Below are 18389 nucleotides of genomic sequence, written 5' to 3' on the forward strand. Positions count from 1 at the left end.
TCTCAGTGGTTATGAGAATGAAATAAGATTTAAAAAGTTCTTGGCATGGTGCCTGGCATATGATAAGTACTTGATCCAATGTAGTCCTTGTTTAATAACAACAAATGGTAACAGTGAGTGTGGCCACAACTACTACTGCTAGTAATAAAAGCAGTAATCACAGTAGTGAGGGTGGTAACCACCAAGAGTGGTGGGCCCAGCCTGCGGACTAGCCAGGCGCCAGGCTGGGAAACCCGGTTTCCTACTCAGCCCTCCCTACTCAGCCCCTAGCAACATTGCCTTTGACTGAGGTGGCACCGACTCTGTGGCACCTCCTCCTTCCAACAGGTGCCATCCTGAGCACTTGGAGGCCAGCTTGTTTACCCTCCAGACCAAGGGACGCAGGTGATGTAGGCCAGGAAGGCTGAGCCCTCAGAGGCTTAGGCTTTAAGCCAGCCTCTCCTTCATCACCAGGGGCCTGGTGGGTGATAGCAGGGTGCTGCAGTGCTGTGTGTGCACCTGCCAGACCATACTCTTCTTTGGGGACAGCTTCCCTGATCTCTCTTTGGGGACCTTAAGATTCTGGGGGACTGTATTTGGCAATTAAAAATACAGAATGAAAAAAATTAAAATTAAAATTTAATTTAAAAAAATTAGCCAGGCATGGTAGGGCACACCTGTAATTCTAGCTGCTTAGGAGGCTGAAGTGGGAGGATGGCTTGAGCCCAAGAGTTTGAGGCTACAGTGAGCTATGATCATGCCATTGCACTCCCACCTGGGCAACCCCGTGCCACCATGACACCCCATCTCTATAAAAATATATATGTATAAAATGCTCAAGAAAAACAACAAATGATTTATTTGTATCTGTCTCCAGTATTGTATGGATGTACATATACTAAAAAATCAGTTTTTCAGCTGGGGTTGGTGGCTCACGCCTGTAATCCCAGCACTTCGAGAGGCTGAGGTGGGAGGATCACCTGAGGTCAGGAGTTTGAGACCAGCCTGGCCAACATGGTGAAACCCCGTCTATTAAAAATACAAAAATTAGCTGGGCATGGTGGCATGCACCTGTAATTCCAACTACTCGGGAGGCTGAGGCACGAGAATCACTTGAACCCAGGAGGCAGAGGTTGCAGTGAGCCGAGATCGCGCCACTGTACTCCAGCCTGGGCGGCGAGAGTGAGACTCCGTCTCAAAAAAATAAAAATAAAAATTCAGTTTGTATATCTGAAATTCAAATTCAACCAAGCAGCCTGATTGTTATCTGGCAACCCTGGGAACTGTGCCCCCGCCACCCTTGGACCATGTGATTCTCCTGGGGGCCAAACTGACTTCAGGTCTGGGCAGATGAATTCAGGTGTGACCAATCAGAGCAGCTTATCTAGCTGGCCACACTGACTGGGTCAGAGATGGGCACACAACCCAGGCAGGGGCTAATGAGTGTTGGCCTGGGAGCTGGCAGTGGAAGGAGGGGCTTGAGACCCTTTCCCTTAAACCAATTTTGGTCTCTCTCAAGCCATTATGGATGCCCTTCTGCCATCAGAGCACCCCGGCTGCCCAGTCAAACGAAGAACACAGCTGGACTCAGTGTTTTCTGCGTTTATTTTCTAGAGTAAATTAGGTGCCACCTGGCAGGGTCCCCACACCTGATGCCCTTCCATCTCTCCACCACCCCTGCCCCAGAGGCCAGCCAAGGCCCGGAAGGAGAAGACCATATGGCCCACCTGCCTGTTCCTCTCTGGGGTGGACGGAGACTGGCACTGGGAGGGAAGTGGTCTGCCACCAGGAGAAGGTGTTCTGAGGGGTCTCCAGGGCCTGGCTGGGACCAGGATCAGGACAGGTAGGGACGAGGGTAGGAACCAGGTGAAGATACAACTAATTCCTGCATCCTGCACCAGCACCGTGATCCTACGGAGCCCTTGGCCAGGAACGGGCCAGTTGCTGCTGGCCTCTCTGTTGAAGGACACAAGCTCTGGCCTGGAGAGCTACCCTCTCGACCTTTTGGAGAGGGCACCATAGAGTGAGGCCTCGGGCAACAGTCTCGGCTGCTCAGTGAGTTCAAGCCGCTGGGGTGGGCAGGGGCAGGGTTAGATGGCATCACCCTCACTGTCAGACTCGATGACGTCCAGTGGCTGCAGACGCAGGGAGTCATAGTTGGGGGGCGGGGTGCCCGGGATGGGCAGGGCCTGCTCACTGGGGTAGGGCCCGGTGTTGGGGCTGCGGGGGGCCGTGTCAGGCTGGAAGCCGAAGTTGGTGTGGGCCTCCACCAGCTCAGCCACCGTGGGCGGTGGGCCGGAGTAGCTGGCTTGGGCTCGCCGCTGCCGGAGGCTCTTGGCCAAGGCCACCAGCTTGATGATGGTGATCCACACAAAGTCGATGATGATCTCCCCAAACTCGATGAGGCACAGCACAGAGCCCCCCATCCAGAAGCCAAACTGGCCACCCAGATTTGAGAGCAGCCAGACGAGCTGTGGGGAACGGGGAGCTGGGGTGGGCTCAGGCCACACATTCTTGCCTCTAGCCCAGACTCACAGGTTCCTGGGAGGTGATTCTTGGGTGGGAATGGGAGGCGGTGACCATCTTGGCCCAGGGGAATAACTTGGGACTGCTTTGGGGATCTCCTAATCCCTCCATAGGGCTCAGAACCCTTCCCCCACCCTCAGGGTGCAGGGGTCAGGGCAGGGCAGCTCTGGGGTATCAGGAGCCTCCTAAACTCACGTTATTGGCTGCTGATTCTTCAATGGTGCGATAGTTAAATTCTTGGAAGTAGATGTTGAGCTTGACAATTCCCTTCCTGCAGGAGGCAGCGAGAAGGGCCAGGACTAATGTATCCCCCTTCCAGACAGACAGACACATGCGTGTACATAGACACATGCACACACATGCATGTGCACACACACCCACATGTATGCACACACACCCGCATGTATGCACACACGTATGCACCCACATGCACCCACACACCCATGCACACATGCACACGTGAACACACACAGGAAGGCAGCCAAGGAATGGCCGCCCCAGCCCTCCTCTATCCTGAGCTTCTCTCATGCATGCTCCCATGAGTGGTGAAGTCCAAACAAGAATTGCAAGTGCAGCCCTTCCCAGCCCCTCTGGGCATCTCCACCCAGCACCCGTCCTATGGCCCCCTTCCTCCACCCCTTGCCTATCAGTTCCCTACAGGACACTCTGGCCTGGGACAGCCCCAAAGATCTGCTCCGAGCTCCCCACTTTGTACCCTCAGGGTGGCCCGGGTTACACGCAGTGACTCTGCACAGAGCTCTTCACTGAGCCATGAGCACCTTCACTGCACCTGGGACAGAAAGGGGTGGCTGTGTGGGCTTCCCCTCCCACGTGGTGGTCCTCAGAAAGGCTGTGCTATCTCGTGTCTCCAGGGTTCCAAGCTTTGTCTTCTGCCTGGACATTGGTGCCTCTTCTTATTTGAACAGCACTTACTCCTCCTTGGAGAGTTCACGCAAAGCCACCTCCCTATGCAGACCTCCCTTATCTCTCAGGCAGACTAAGGCTCCTTCCCTGCTGTACTCAGACCCTCCTCTCCTTAAGCCCTTTTTGCATATATTTGCCCCCTGAACTCCTGCTAGCTTGGACTGTGTGTCTTTCTTGTGCTCAACTAATGTTTTTGTTGAGTGGATGGAGAGATCCATGAATAAATGGAGGATGGCTGGGTGTGCGGGTGGGAGAATGGAGGGGTGGATGATGGAGGATGAATGGGTGGAGGATGGCTGGGTGCGTGGGGGGGAGAATGGATGATGAATGGGTGGAGGATGCTGGGTGTGTGGGTGCGAGTCTGGAGGATGAATGGGTAGAGGATGGCTGGATGCGTGGGTGGAAGAATGGAGGATGAATGGGTGGAGGATGGCTGGGTGCGTGGGTGGGAGAATGGATGATGAATGGCTGGAGGATGGCTGGGTGTGTGGGTAGGAGAATGGAAGGGTGGATGATGGAGGGATGAATGGGTGGAGGATGGCTGGGTTCGTGGGTGGTTGATGGAGGATGAATGGGTGGAGAATGCTGGGTGTGTGGGTGGATGATGGAGGATGAATGGGTGGAGGATGGCTGGGTGTGTGGGTGGAGGATGGAGGATGAATGAGTGGAGGATGACTGGGTGTGTGGGTGGCAGAATGGAGGATGAATGGGTGGAGGATGGCTCGGTGCATGGGTGGATGATGGAGGATGAATGGGTGGAGGATGCTGGGTGTGTGGGTGGAGGATGGAGGATGAATGGGTGGAGGATGCTGGGTGTGTGGGTGGAAGATGGAGGATGAATGGGTGGATGATGGCTGGGTGCGTGGGTGGAGGATGGAGGATGAATGGGTGGATGATGGCTGGGTGTGTGGGTGGAAGATGGAGGATGAATGGGTGGATGATGGCTGGGTGTGTGGGTGGAGGATGGAGGATGAATGGGTGGAGGATGCTGGGTGTGTGGGTGGAAGATGGAGGATGAATGGGTGGATGATGGCTGGGTGCGTGGGTGGGAGAATGGATGATGAATGGCTGGAGGATGGCTGGGTGTGCGGGTGGGAGAATGGAAGGGTGGATGATGGCTGGGTGCGTGGGTGGATGATGGAGGATGAATGGGTGGAGAATGCTGGGTGTGGGGGTGGATGATGGAGGATGAATGGGTGGAGGATGGCTGGGTGTGTGGGTGGATGATGGAGGATGAATGAGTGGAGGAGGCGGGGTGTGGGGGTGGATGATGGAGGATGAATGGGTGGAGGATGGCTGGGTGTGTGGGTGGATGATGGAGGATGAATGAGTGGAGGATGGCTGGGTGCATGGGTGGATGATGGAGGGTGAATGGGTGGAGGATGCCTGGTTCGTGGGTGAAAGAATGGAGGATGAATGGGTGGAGGATGGCTGGGTGCATGGGTGGATGATGGAGGATGAATGGGTGGAGGATGCTGGGTGTGTGGGTGGAGGATGGAGGATGATTGGATGGCTGGGTGGACAGTGACAGAGGGAAACACAGGCTCCTCCTTAGCAGCTGGTAGACTCAGAGTCCCCGTGGCTGCCTTTCCTCTCTCTCACTCCTAGTGCCTCCTCCTGGAGACTTGCTCCTGGGTCTGACCCATGTGAGAAGGTGTCTGAGGAGCTGTCCTGTGTCCAAACTCCTGCCCCGAGTTTCTGGACCCTCTTCCCTGCTTCCCCAGCCCCGCCCAGGCTCAGGCTCACCTGCTCAGGGTGATATTGGTGCTTTGGTCCCGCTCCTGAGACAAGACGTGGAAAATCCAGTCCTGGAACCCAAGAAGGCGGCTGCAAAAGTTGCCATCTGCAGCATCCCTCCCAGTCATGGCCCTGCTCCCTGGAGGAGGTAGACCACAGCCCTGTCCCTTCCCAAGGCCCCTGGGGGAATCACAATTTGGATGGGGAGCAAGAGGAAGGGTGTAGTGGAAGCTGTGGCTGCTGTTCTGGGGAAGAAGGGACTCGGGTCTCCAGACTCTTCCCCGGTGGGCCTGGCCACCCTGCCCGGCTCTTTCCCACCTCTGGTTCTCATGCTTCCTGCTCCCTCTGCCTGGAATCCTCCTCAGCTCTGCCCATGTTGACTCAGCCTCTGCCTCCAGGTGTCAGCTCCAATGTCACCTTCTTAGAGAGACCTTCCTTGACCACGCTATCTAACGTGCTTTCCCAGAGGGTGGGCATGGTGGCTGATGCCTGTAATCCCAGCATTTTGGGAGAGCTGGTGTGGGAGGATTGCCTAAGGCCAGGAGTTCAAGACCAGCCTGGGCAACATAGCGAGACTCCATCTCTTTAAAAAGTTTAACATATAGCCAGGCCTGGTGGCATATGCCTGTGGTCCCAGCTGAGGACCACAGCTAAAGCAGGAGGATTACTTAAGCCCAGGAGTTCGAGGCTTCAGTGAGCTGTGATCATACCACTGCACTCCAGCCTGGGCGACAGAGCAAGCCCCTGTCTCCAAAAATAAAAAATAAAGTAAAAATACAAAAATAAAGTAGTTTCCCCCAGTTACTCTCTCCCATCACCTGTTTATTTATTTCACAGCCATAATCACACTTTGAAATGATTTTATTTCTGTTTGTGATCTTGGCCTTCTCCTATTAAAGGGATTATGTCTGTCTAATTCTGTGTTGTGTACATAGCACACTGCCTGGGAGAATATTGGTGGAAGGAAAGAAGGAAGGAAGGAAAGAAGGAAGCAGGGAGGGACGAAGAAAGGGAGGAAGGAAGGAAGGAAGGAACGAAGGAAACAGGGAAGGAGGGAGGGAGAAGGAAGGAAGGAAGAAAAGAAGGAAGGAAGGACAGAAGGAAGGAAGGAAATGAGAAGGGAGGGAGAAAGGAAGGAAAGAAGGAAGGGAGAAGGGAGGGAGAAAGGAAAGAAGGAAGAAGGGAAGGAGAAGGAATGAAGGAAGGAAGAAGGGACAAAGGAAGGAAGAAGGAAGGGAGAAGTGAGGGAGGGAGGAAGGAAGGGAGAAGGAAGAAAGGAAGGGAAAAGGAAGGGAGGAAGGAAGGAAGGAATGAATGAAGATGGAAGGAAGAAATAAAGCAGACAAAGGAAGGAAGGAGGGAAAGAGAGAAGGAGGGAAAAAGGCACCCCCTCCAAATTTCCAAATAGCCCACATCTTTTTTTTTTTTTTTTTTTTTTTTTTTTTTTTTTTTTGAGACGGAGTCTCGCTCTGCCGCCCAGGCTGGAGTGCAGTGGCCGGATCTCAGCTCACTGCAAGCTCCGCCTCCCGGGTTCACGCCATTCTCCTGCCTCAGCCTCCCGAGTAGTTGGGACTACAGGCGCCCGCCACCGCGCCCGGCTAGTTTTTTGTATTTTTTAGTAGAGACGGGGTTTCACCGTGTTAGCCAGGATGGTCTCGATCTCCTGACCTCGTGATCCGCCCGTCTCGGCCTCCCAAAGTGCTGGGATTACAGGCTTGATCCACCGCGCCCGGCCAAGCCCACATCTTATGCCCAGACTTGTCACCAGCCCAAAGCTGAGGGCCAGGAACTCGGCCCCCAACTGTCTCACCTCAGAGGCCTCAGAAGGCCAGTCAGCCATGGAGATAGTCATCTTGTACTGGGTGTCACTGAAAGAGAAGGTCAGGCCTGTTGCGGTCCCTGCCAGTGATGCCCCTCCATGCCCACCCGCTGCTGTGCCCACCCACCTGCACTCACTTGCAGGATTCCTTGCACACGCCAATGCAGGTCTCTCTCTGCGCCACGCTCATCTGCAGATCTGAGTAGCAATGGGCTGTGCAGGAGACAGAGAGGTGGCCAAGAGGTTGGAGGGGGCTTTCTAGCCCCTGTCCCCTGCCGAGCCTCTGGCTGGCCCCTCTGCTCTCCTGGCCCTGTGGTTAGGTGGCGGGAGGAGGTGTCATGAAAAATCACCACTCCCTACCCAGCCCCTGACCTCCAGCCATTTCACCCCTGTCTGGCCTGGGTCCCAGCTCAGGCCGGTCAGAGCAGCTTTCCTTTTGCCGGCCATCCCCATCCCTGCCTGGGGGACGGGGTTATGGGGTCATGAACAAAGGGTGGGTGACTGGAAGGAATAACGTTTTCCCGTTTAGTTTGTGTTGGTTGTAAGTGGTGAGTCTCCTGCTGACAGCATTCTTTTTATTCTCTCTTTTACTTTTTTTTTTCTTCTCTTTTCTTTTTTTCTTTTTCTAGAGATGGGGCTTTGCCATGTTGGCCAGGCTGGTCTCGAACTCCTGGCCTCAATTGATCATCTTGTCGCAGCCTCCCAAAGTGTTGGGATTACAAGCATGAGCCACCGCACCCTGCTGACAACATTCATCGGTGGTTGGACTCCAGACCGCCAGGGCTCCCAGGCCCCAGCTCCAATTGCTTGTGAGCCCAGCAGGGCTCTTCTTCCCGCTGTGACTTCAGGTTTCGAGTCCTCGGAGGCCACCATCATGCTAATGGCTTCCTCACCCTCCCCTCCCACCCAGCGCCTTGCAGAGAGACCCAGTGAACCCACACAGACATGAACACACATGCTGAAGAGGGACGCATGGCCTTATCCATACATGCACGTGCACACACACACACATACACACGAGTGCACTAAAGCCAGAGTGCACAAATGCAGACCCTGGAAGTGATTTGTGCCTGTGCATAAACCTACACACAGCAACCCACCACACTCACGAACGGCTCCTGTGCGTTTGGACGCAAGCACGGAAATGCCTTTGCATGTGTGCACTTGAAAACATGAGTGCAAGCACACACTCGCCAGCAGCCACATGCCTAGGGTTGCGCGTGTGCGAGCATTTGGCACACAGACACAGGCCCACAAGGACACGTGCACCCTATGCCTATGTGTTTCAAGCCCATGCTTCATGAAATTGAGGAGCAGAGAGAAGGCTGGGTTCCTGCAGAAAGGAGGCCTGGGGGCCGGGCGCGGTGGCTCAAGCCTGTAATCCCAGCACTTTGGGAGGCCGAGATGGGCGGATCACGAGGTCAGGAGATCGAGACCATCCTGGCTAACACGGTGAAACCCCGTCTCTACTAAAAAAATACAAAAATCTAGCCGGGCGAGGTGGCGGGCGCCTGTAGTCCCAGCTGCTCGGGAGGCTGAGGCAGGAGAATGGCGTAAACCCGGGAGGCGGAGCTTGCAGTGAGCTGAGATCCGGCCACTGCAGTCCAGCCTGGGCAACAGAGCGAGACTCCGTCTCAAAAAAAAAAAAAAAAGAAAAGAAAAAAGAAAGGAGGCCTGGGAAGGGATTGTAGGAGGGACCTCAGACTGCGGAGGAGCCACCCTGGGCACATCTCTGGACTCTGCTGAGGGCACTGAGCTCTGCCCGCTCCTCTATGGTCAGAGCCTCTGTGGCCCCAGGTGGCTGGAGTGCCGATCCCCCTGTGTCCCCGCTCACCCCAGTCTGGGAAGTCCCGGTTGTTGCAGTATTTCTCCCCACGGGGCAGTGGGTAGAGGTAGTGCCCACACTTGCAGCTACGGATCATGTGGTCTTGGAAGCAGGAGCGAAGACAGGCCTGTGGGGGGTGGGGGGTTCATAAGGAGAGAACACAGGCACGGTCAGTGATGTCCCCATCCCAGCACCGGGGTGTCCAGAGAAGTGATGCCCAGGAGCTGGGGGAGCTGGCGGAGGTGCTCCAGGGCTGAGAAGCTGTGCTGAGATGACTGGCTGCAGCTACAGACCCCACAGTCCTGGACGCTTTTGGGCTTCCCAGCAGGTCCCTGGACCCCGCAGAGGGACCTAGGCCAGACCCCAGTATCCCAGGTCTCACCATTCACAGCTGGGGTCCTCACCCTTCACCATGGGGAAGGGCAGCTTGCTCCTGATAATAAAGCCAAGGCTCAGAGAGCTCTCATTATGAGGATGCCAGCCTCCGTCCAAGCACGTGACACAGATGCACCCTGACAGGCCGCCGAGGAAGCCAGGCAGGCTGGCTCTGCGCTCCTTCCTCCCAGAGGGAAATGCCCAGGGAAAGCCAGGAGAAGGATGATCGCTGAGCGTCCTGACGCACAGTCAATGACAGAGGAAGTGAGTGGCCCACTGGTCTGCAGAACATCTCCTGGTGGGGCGAGGAAGAAGAGGGCTCCTGGGCAGCCTCCGGGAGGCTGGATGTGATGAGTCTCAACTCACTCGGCCCCAACATACTGGGCTTTCAGGTCATTCTGACCTGGTTTCAGTCCACTCAGAGACCAGCTATGTGTCCTAGGGTGAGTCATGACCCTCTGGGGCTCGGTTTACTCATAGGTGAAATAGGGTGTGGAGGACACCTGTCTCCTGAGGTTGGGAGGGAGGATTCAGGGCCACATCAGGTTCTCGGGAAGCACTGCACGGATGGAGGCAGCGGTTCTTGGTGTTTCATTGTCTATCCAGTTTCTTAGGTCCTGACTACCCTGGGCTCCTGGATACAGCCCTGGCCAGCTCCTCCCTACCTCTCTCCACTCAGCCCCGCCCTCCACACCTGCGCCCCTGAGTCCCCTTCTGCTCCTCCTGCGTCTCCGTCTCAGGTCCCTATGTGTTGCCTTTCTATTGTCCCTAATGAGTCTGTGGTTTCCTGAGGGCAGGAAATCGGGGCTGGGTGGCAGATTAAATGGCATGGCCAGGAGGAGCCAGAGCTGGGTTTCCAGCAAGTGTTTTACATTCTTTTTTTTTTTTTTTGAGATGGAGTCTTGCTCTGTCGCTCAGGCTGGAGTGCTGTGGCATGATCTCGGCTCACTGCAACCTCAACCTCCAGGGTTCAAGTGATTCTCCCGCCTCAGCCTCCCGAGTAGCTGGGATTACAAGCACGTGCCACCACACCTGGCTAATTTTTGTATTTTTAGCAGAGACCAACTTTCACTATGTTGGCCAGGCTGATCTCAAACTCCTGACCTCAGGGGACCCACCCACCTTGACATCCCAAAGTGTTGGGATTACAGGCGTGAGCCACTGCGCCCAGCCTCTTTTTTACTTTTTTTTTTTTTTTTTGTATTTTTCCTGAGACAGGGTCTCACTCTGTCGCCCAGGCTGGAGTGCAGTGGCGTGATCATAACTCTCTGCATCCTCAAACTCCTGGGCTCAAGCGATCCTCCCGCCTCAGCCTCTGAGTAGCTGGGACTACAGGTGTGCATCACCGTGCCCCACCAAGGTGTCTTATATTCTTGTAGACCTCTCTGTCTCATCTGGAAAGCGGGAGTCCTTCCCAGGCTCTGTGACGGAGGCTGGGGTGGGCTCAAGCCGGCTCCTGGTTGGAGTGGCCATGGGAATGGGCAGAGCTCCCGATCAGGGCCTGGCTCTTGGCTAAGTTTTCTGGCCTGAGTGGCTACCACACCGGAAGAAACGAGAAGCGCAGTTTTCCTGGAATGAAGTTTCTGGGGCTGGCGCCTTCTTCTCCATGTTTCCCACCTCCCTGTACTGCTCTGTCTGTCTGTCTGTCTGTCCCTCCAGAGGCTCAGATGACGGCTAGAGTTCTCCATAATGGGCAGAAGTCCCTCCAGACGCGAGGTGGCCAAACCAGCCAAGCAATGGGTGGGCAGGTGGGCACCAGGAGGGTCATTTCCTGTGACTACAGGGAAAGGCAAACCATGCCATGCTCGGGCACCCAGACACTGAGGCTGGCATTGGGCCGCCCTCTTGTTATGCCTCAGTGCACTGATCTGCCAACGCAGACTGGGCTGGAGAGGAAGTATCAGCGAGTGGTCATTTTTGTCACCTTTGCAAGGATTCAATCTGCCCTCTCCAAGGGGGCCAGGACTAGGGGCAGGTCTGGGTTAACTCTGGAGATCAGGACAAGAAGGAAGCTGCCAGCTACAGCAAAGAGGATTGAGGGCAGATACAAAGAGGGACTTCCAGTGGGTGCAGTGGCTCATGCCTATAATCCCAGCATTTTGGGAGGCCAGAGTGGGAGGACTGCTTGAGCCCAGGAGTTCGAGACTAGCCTGGGCAACATAGCAAGACTCTGTCTCTGCAAAAAATTTTAAAAATTAAGAAATTAGCCAGGCACAGTAGCTCATGCCTGTGGTCCTGGCTACTAGGGAGGCTAAGGCAGGAGGATCACTTGAATCCAAGAGTTCAAAGCTGCAGTGAGCTATGATGGCACCGCTGCACTTCAGCCTGGGTGACAGAGCAAGACCCTGTCTCTCTTTTTTATTTTATTATTTTATTTTTTGAGACAAGGGTCTCGCTCTGTCACTCAGGCTGGAGTGCAGTGGCATGATCTCAGCTCACTGCAACCTCCACCTCCCAGGTTCAAGCAATTCTCTTGCCTCAGCCCCCTGCGTAGCTGGGACTACAGTCGTGTGCCACCACGCCTGGCTAATTTTTTTTTTTTTTTTTTTTGTATTTTTTAGTAGAGATGGGGTTTTACCATGTTGGCCAGGCTGGTGTTGAACTCCTGACCTCAAGTGTGATCCACCTGCTTTGGCCTCCCAAAGTGCTGGGATTACAGGCGTGAGCCAGCATGCCTGGTTATCTCTTTAAAAATAATAATAATAAAGACCGGGCATGGTGGCTCATGCTTGTTATCCCAGGACTTTGGGAGGCCAAGGCGGGTGGATCACAAGGTCAGGAGTTCAAGACCAGCTGGCCAACTTGGTGAAACCCTGTCTCTATTAAAAATACAGAAAAATTAGCTGGTGTGGTGGCAGGCGCCTGTAATCCCAGCTTCTTGGGAGGCTGAGGCAGAGAATTGCTTGAACCTGAGGCGGGGGTTGCAGTGAGCTGAGATCATGCAACTGCACTCCAGCCTGGGTGACAGAGTGAAACTCCATCTTAAGAAAAAAAAAAAGTAGGGGGATTTCTTAGGTAAATTGATGATGCATTTGAACTGGGGTCTGCCAATCCCAATTTCCTCATTCCTAGAATGGGAATGATAATAGCATCTACATCTTAGGGTTGTTGTGAAAGTTAAATGATGTAATGTATGTAAATTACTTACAACAGTGACTGCCTAACACATGGTAAGCCTGCTATTATTAGTTTATCAATAAATGCTGCTGTCATTAGTATATTATGGATTCATGTGGGGAGGGGGTTGAAAGACTAAACGATGATGGAATGTGTTCCAGCCCTTAGCACAGTATTTCACACGCAGTGAAAGCTTGATGGTGTTAGCTGCTATTTTTTGTTTTCATCTCGGGAAACCCCAGAGTAAGATCCCTATATTCCCCTGGGCGTCCCCAAGGGCACACCTGCTCAAGTGGGGATGAGAAGTGGCCAGTCCTCGGCCCTGGTGAGAGAGCTCAGGAAGGTGACTGGTCCCACAGGCCCAGGGGTGCCCCGTGGCCACCTACAAAAGCCCAGCAGAGCCAGCCTTGCTGGGGCCAGTTCTCCCGGAGGACTGAGGTCTCCGCCCCATAAACCCGGACAGGGGCCCTGGGGCATGAGGTGTGCGCCGCCTTCCCACCTGGATGGAGTAGGTCGTGTTGTAGTCACTGTAGAAGTTTTGGACGGGGACCTCGGAGCCATTCACGGTGCACGGGCTGTAGGGCTCCCCCATGCGCTGAAGCTTGTCCTGGGTTTAGAGGGGTTGCTTGAGAGGGGCCCTGGTCGCTCCAGGAAACCCTTTCTGCGCCTGCCTTGCATCAAGCATGCGGGGATAGAGGGCTGTGGACCCCTGCAAGTGCCAGAGGGGGCGCCAGAGGGCTCACCTTCCCCTAAAGCTTGGCCACCCTGAGGGGGTTCCAGCCAAAAGGAAGGCAGGCCAGGGCTGGGGGGCCCGGATCTCCTCCTCCCAGGCCAAGGGAAGTTGGCCCTGGACAGGTGGGCCCCCACCCTCAGACCCTCTAGGACTGCCCTTGGGCTCTGGACATACCACGAGTACCCCGATGGACGTCTCTGTCCCCGACATGGCATAGATGCCCTCGTCTCTGATGAAGGGGTATGACCTCTGCTCGTGAAGCATCAGCCTGACCCCAGCCGTGGACGCGAGGAAGGGGACGTAGTCTTCCTGGCCTATGTCCAGGATCAACTTCAGGCCTGTGGGGAGGGTGAGGTGAGGGCTGCCTGAACTTGTTCCTGAGGCAGAAAGGAGACCCCACTACCCACTTCTCCAAGCTCCCTCCAGCCAGGGGACCTCCAGGGACCGCCAAGGAGGCTGGCTCCACTTTGCAAAAACTCAGTACTCAAATATTGCTTGCCTTCTGCAAAGCCCCATCATCTCCAAGGCAGGCTCTGACGTAGCCTCCTCCCTGGGTGTCTCTTGCCTCTCCATGATCTCTTTTCTGATCAGGAGGTAGATCTAGGAGGCACGGCATGGCCATGGCCCACCCACACCACCCTGCCTCACACCACAGGTGCCCTCGCTGTCACCGTTCAATGCCTCCGAGCTTCTGCACACCTTCCTCCTGCTGTGCCTTTGCAAATGCTGTTCCCTCACTCTGGAGTGCTGTTCCCTCACCTGGAATGCTGTTTCTTGCTCTGGAATGCTGTTCTCTCACCTGGAATGCTGTTCCTCGATCTGGAGTGCTATTCCTCGATCTGGAGTGCTATTCCCTCGCTCTGGAATGCTGTCTCTGCCACTTCCCTTCCCCCTAGAAACATGTGCTCTTCCTTCAGATCTCAACCAGCATCACTTCCTCCAGAAACCTTCCCTGATGGCTCAGACGAGGTGTCAGGGTCTTGGTTGTACGCTCTCCTTAGCCCTGGAACTTTCCTTCTGAGTACCTGCCTCATTTGTGTGATTCTTCTTTTATTGTCTGTCTTCCTTCCCCACTTGACTTTATCAAGGGAAGGGACTGGACCCAGTCTCCCACGCACCACAGTCCTGAGCTATGTGGAGCTGAGTCTGTCTGGTAAGACAGTAAGGGCTGGTTGAGTACTTGCTGCCTGCTGGGTGCTTTGCTAAGGGCTTCATTAAATGTGAGCTCCTTGGCCGGGCACGGTGGCTCACACCTGTAATCCCAGCACTTTGGGAGGCTGAAGCAGGCAGATCACTTGAGGTCAGGAGTTCAAGACCAGCCTGGCTAACATTGTGAAACCCCGTCTCTACTAAAAATACAAAAATTAGCCAGGCACGGTGGCAGGCTCCTGAAATCCCAGCTACTTGGGAGGCTGAGGCAGGAGAATTGCTTGAACCTGGGAGACAGAAGTTGTAGTGAATTGAGATTGCACCACTGCACTTCAGCGGGGATGACAGAGCAAAACTCCGTATCAAAATAGAAAAGAAAAAATACAAAAATTAGCTGGACATTGTGGCGCATGCCTGTAATCCCAGTTACTTGGGAGGCTGAGGCAGAATCGCTTGAACCCCGGAGGCGGAGGTTGCAGTGAGCCAAGATCACATCACTGCACTCCAACCTGAGCGCGAGTGAGACTCCATCTCCAAAAATAAAATAAAAGAAACATGAGTTCCTTGGATGCTCACAAGGGCCACATGATGGAGGTACTAGTATTGTCCCCATTTTACAGATGGAGAAACTGAGGCACAGAGAAATGAAAGGACTTGTCTGAGGTCTTCCAGTGAGGAAGTGCTTTTGCTGGGCTTCTTACACAGCAGCTGGCTGCCTGACTATAATCATCTGCATCTGGAAGTAAGTTGACTGGCACCTCTGTGACAGTGCTCTCAGCAGCACGGGGGCTAAGTGAAAGGCACTCAGCTCACCTGCCCCACTCTTGGTCAGCGGCCCTGACGGTCGCTGAATGACAGCCTGCCTCTTGGCTGCAGAGATCAGAACCTGAAAGATGGGAGGAGGGATCCACTCCCACCTGTGCCTGGCTCACAAGCCCAAAAACCACAGCCAGCCTGAGTCCACCAGCCCTTCTCTAGCGGTCAATGCAACACCTGAGCCCCGAGGGAGGGGGAGCCGTCATCCCCCATGCCCCATTTCCTCACTTCCATGGACTCCTTCAGCTTCTGTGTGTCTCTGTCTTTCTTTAAGAATTGTACAGCCGGGCACAGTGGAACACATCTGTAATCCCAGTACTTTGAGAGGCCAAGGAGGGCAGATTGCTTGAGCCCAGGAGTTCGAGACCAGCCTGGGCAACAGGAGGAAACCTCATCTCTACAGAAAATTAGCCACCTGCAGTCCTAGCTCCTCAGGAGGCTGAGGAGGGAGGATCACCTGAGACCAGGAGGTCGAGGCTGCAGTGAGCCGTGACCATGTCATTGCACTCCAGCTTGGGCGACAGAGCGAGACCCTGTCACAAACAAACAAACAAAAAACCAAAACTGTACACCAGAGGGGCAGAGGGACTAAGAGACTAAGTGTTATGTGTTTCTTTTCTTTTTCAAATTTGTATAAATGTGAGTGGTACAAGCACACTTTTGCTACATGGAGTTATTGTACAGTGGTGAAGTCTAGGCTTTTAGTGTAAACTTCACTGGAATCCTATATACTGTTCTCATTAATTTCTTGCCCCTCACCTGCCTCCTACCCTCCCATGCTCTAAGTCTCCGATGTCCATCCTTCCACACTGTGTGTCCACCTGTGCACATCATTTAGCTCCCACTTACAGGTAAGAACATGCAATGTCTTTTGGTCCATGTATTAACTGCATGATCCTGGACAAGTTGTTTAAAAACTGCTCAGAATACTCAGCGTATATGGAGCATTTCCTACTTCCTAGGCAGTTGAAACAATTTACCACATTGCATCATAATGACTCACAAGGCATATACTATTTACTCATCATAATGGCTCACAAGGTAGATTCGATTTACTATACTAAATGCTCTGCTCTGCTACTATATACTAATGTATAAATGGGGAGACTAAGGCTTTGAGAAGGTTGCTCTGGAGCTCAGGAACACCCTGCAAATAAATGGTGGGGCTGCAGTGGTGCGATCATGGCTCACTGCTGCCTTGACCTCCCCAGCTCAAGCAATCTTCCTGCCTCAGCCTCCTGAGTAGCTGGGACTACAGGTACGTGTCATCATGCCTCGCTAATTTTTGTACTTTTTTTAAGAGATGGAGTTTCACCTTATTGCCCAGGCTGGTCTCGAACTCCTGGGCTTAAACAATCCTCCCACCTCGGCCTCCCAAAGCGTTGGGATTACAGGCATCAGCCACCATGCCTGGCTGAACCTTGAGCTCTTGACCACGAAGCTGTGCTGCTTCCAAATCCTCACTTTGCTCATCAGCAAAACAGGAACACCAGTTGCTACCCCAGGGATTCTGAGCATTGCAGGAGGGAATGGCTGAGGAAGCGCCTGGCCTTCCCTGGCACACAGCAGGAGCCTCAGTAGTGGTCACTGGCCTGGCCTCCCCTGGCACACAGCAGAGCCTCAGTAGTGGTCACTCCGCTTGATGCCTCATTAGTCCCCCCTCAGGCCCACCCTGCAACAGCTGATGGTATTTCAGTCCCACATCATAGGGGTGGTTAAAGCCTCTTGGCTCTGGCCCCAGGATAAACCAAAACTCACCAAATTCAGGTCCAGGGTTGGCCGAAGGAAGTGCCTTCTCTGTCATGCCCCAGTTGAAGATGTAACAGTTGCCATAGTGAGGGTAGAAGATGGACGTGAAGTTCCTAAAAGAAACAGCATCAGCTGCAGGGCAGGTTCCACCACAGACAATGCCTTCCCCGACTATCTGCTTTCCACCCTTCGTTTCCTCCTTGGAGGGGCTCCGAAAGGGAGAGGCAAGCAACACGTCATTCTGTCCATCCTCTTGCAAAAACCAGAGAGGGGATTCCCAGGCTCCCTTGGGAAAGCAGGGGAAGGGAATTTCTCTGGAGTTGGGGCTCAGGCTCTCTGGTTTAGCTGTGAGTTATGAAAAAGAACTTTCTGGCCGAGCCTGGTGGCTCACGCCTGTAATCCCAGCACTTTGGAAGGCCGAGGTGGGAGGATCGCTTGAGGCCAGGAGTTTGAGACAAGGCTGGGCAACATGGTGAGACCCTCATCTCTACAAAAAACACAGAAATTAGCCAGGTGTGGTGGTGCATGCCTGTAGTCCCAGTTACTTGGAAGGCCGAGGCGGGAGGATAGCGAGGACGAGGCGGGATGGGATTGCTTGCCAGGTGTGGTGGTGCATGCCTGTAGAGTTCGAGGCTGGAGTGCACCGCTGCACTCCAGCCTGGGTGACAGAGTGAGACCCTGTCTCTAAAACACAAAACAGCAACAACAACAACAACAACAAAACGAAAAAGAGCTTTCTTAGATGTTTTCATCTGTCTCACATACACCCCAAAAGAGGCACATCCATGTCCTCACCCTCAGAACCTGCAAGTGGGACTTTATTTGGAAAAAGGGTCCTTGCAGATGTGACTAAGGATCTCCAGATGAGGTCATCTTGGATTATCCAGGTGGGCCCTAAATTCAATGACAAGTGTCCTTAGAAGACACAGAAGAGAGACAGATACAGAGGAGAAGTTCATCGAAGACTGAGGCAGGGGCCTTCAGACATAAGCCGAGGAACGCCTGGGCCCACCAGAAGGCTCAGGGGAGGCTCCCCCTTGCCTCTTCTGTTGACGGGTGTGCTGGAGTTCATGAAACCCTGTTCGGTCAACATGCATGTTCTCAAGTCTCCAAAGTAAGCAGCTTTAAAAAATATCTCTTGGCCGGGCGCGGTGGCTCAAGCCTGTAATCCCAGCATTTTGGGAGGCTGAGACGGGCGGATCACGAGGTCAGGAGATCGAGACCATCCTGGCTAACACAATGAAACCCCGTCTCCACTAAAAATACAAAAAAATTAGCCGGGCGTGGTGGCAGCGCCTGTAGTCCCAGCTACTCGGGAGGCTGAGGCAGGAGAATGGCGGGAACCCGGGAGGCGGAGCTTGCAGTGAGCCGAGATCGCGCCACTGCACTCCAGCCTGGGCGACAGAGCGAGACTCCTCCTCAAAAAAAAACAAACAAAAAAAAAACAAAAACTCTTGATGTTTTTATATTATTCTTTTTTTATTTATTAAAAACAAGAGGAGGTTGGGAACGGTGGCTTATGCCTGTAATTCCAGCACTTTGGGAGGCCAAAGTGGGAAGATCGCTTGAGCCCAGGAGTTTTGTTTGTTTGTTTGTTTGTTTTGAGACAGAGTCTCGGTATGTTGCCCAGGCTGGAGTGC

The 18389-nt window shown here is 53.9% G+C and overlaps 1 protein-coding gene across 2 annotated transcripts in view; it reads right to left on the reverse strand.

The window, feature by feature from the left end:
* Positions 1-1565: 1565 nt before the first annotated feature.
* Positions 1566-18389, reverse strand: part of SCNN1B (sodium channel epithelial 1 subunit beta) — an 89252-nt gene continuing 72428 nt past the window's right edge. The window contains exons 5-13 of one of the 2 annotated variants that reach the window (XM_050773831.1): positions 16759-16862; positions 13210-13373; positions 12802-12909; positions 8820-8937; positions 7123-7198; positions 6977-7034; positions 5176-5237; positions 2701-2776; positions 1566-2450 (exon numbers count right to left, since the gene is read on the reverse strand). In XM_050773831.1, coding sequence (XP_050629788.1) covers positions 2070-2450; positions 2701-2776; positions 5176-5237; positions 6977-7034; positions 7123-7198; positions 8820-8937; positions 12802-12909; positions 13210-13373; positions 16759-16862 — 1147 coding nt within the window. In that variant the 3' untranslated portion in view covers positions 1566-2069. Of the gene's footprint in view, positions 2451-2700; positions 2777-3257; positions 3400-5175; positions 5238-6976; positions 7035-7122; positions 7199-8819; positions 8938-12801; positions 12910-13209; positions 13374-16758; positions 16863-18389 lie in introns of those variants that run through there. The other variant, XM_050773832.1, reaches the window with a different exon arrangement.

This window comes from Macaca thibetana, chromosome 20, assembly GCF_024542745.1.
Source record: "Macaca thibetana thibetana isolate TM-01 chromosome 20, ASM2454274v1, whole genome shotgun sequence".
Lineage (NCBI taxonomy): Eukaryota > Metazoa > Chordata > Mammalia > Primates > Cercopithecidae > Macaca > Macaca thibetana.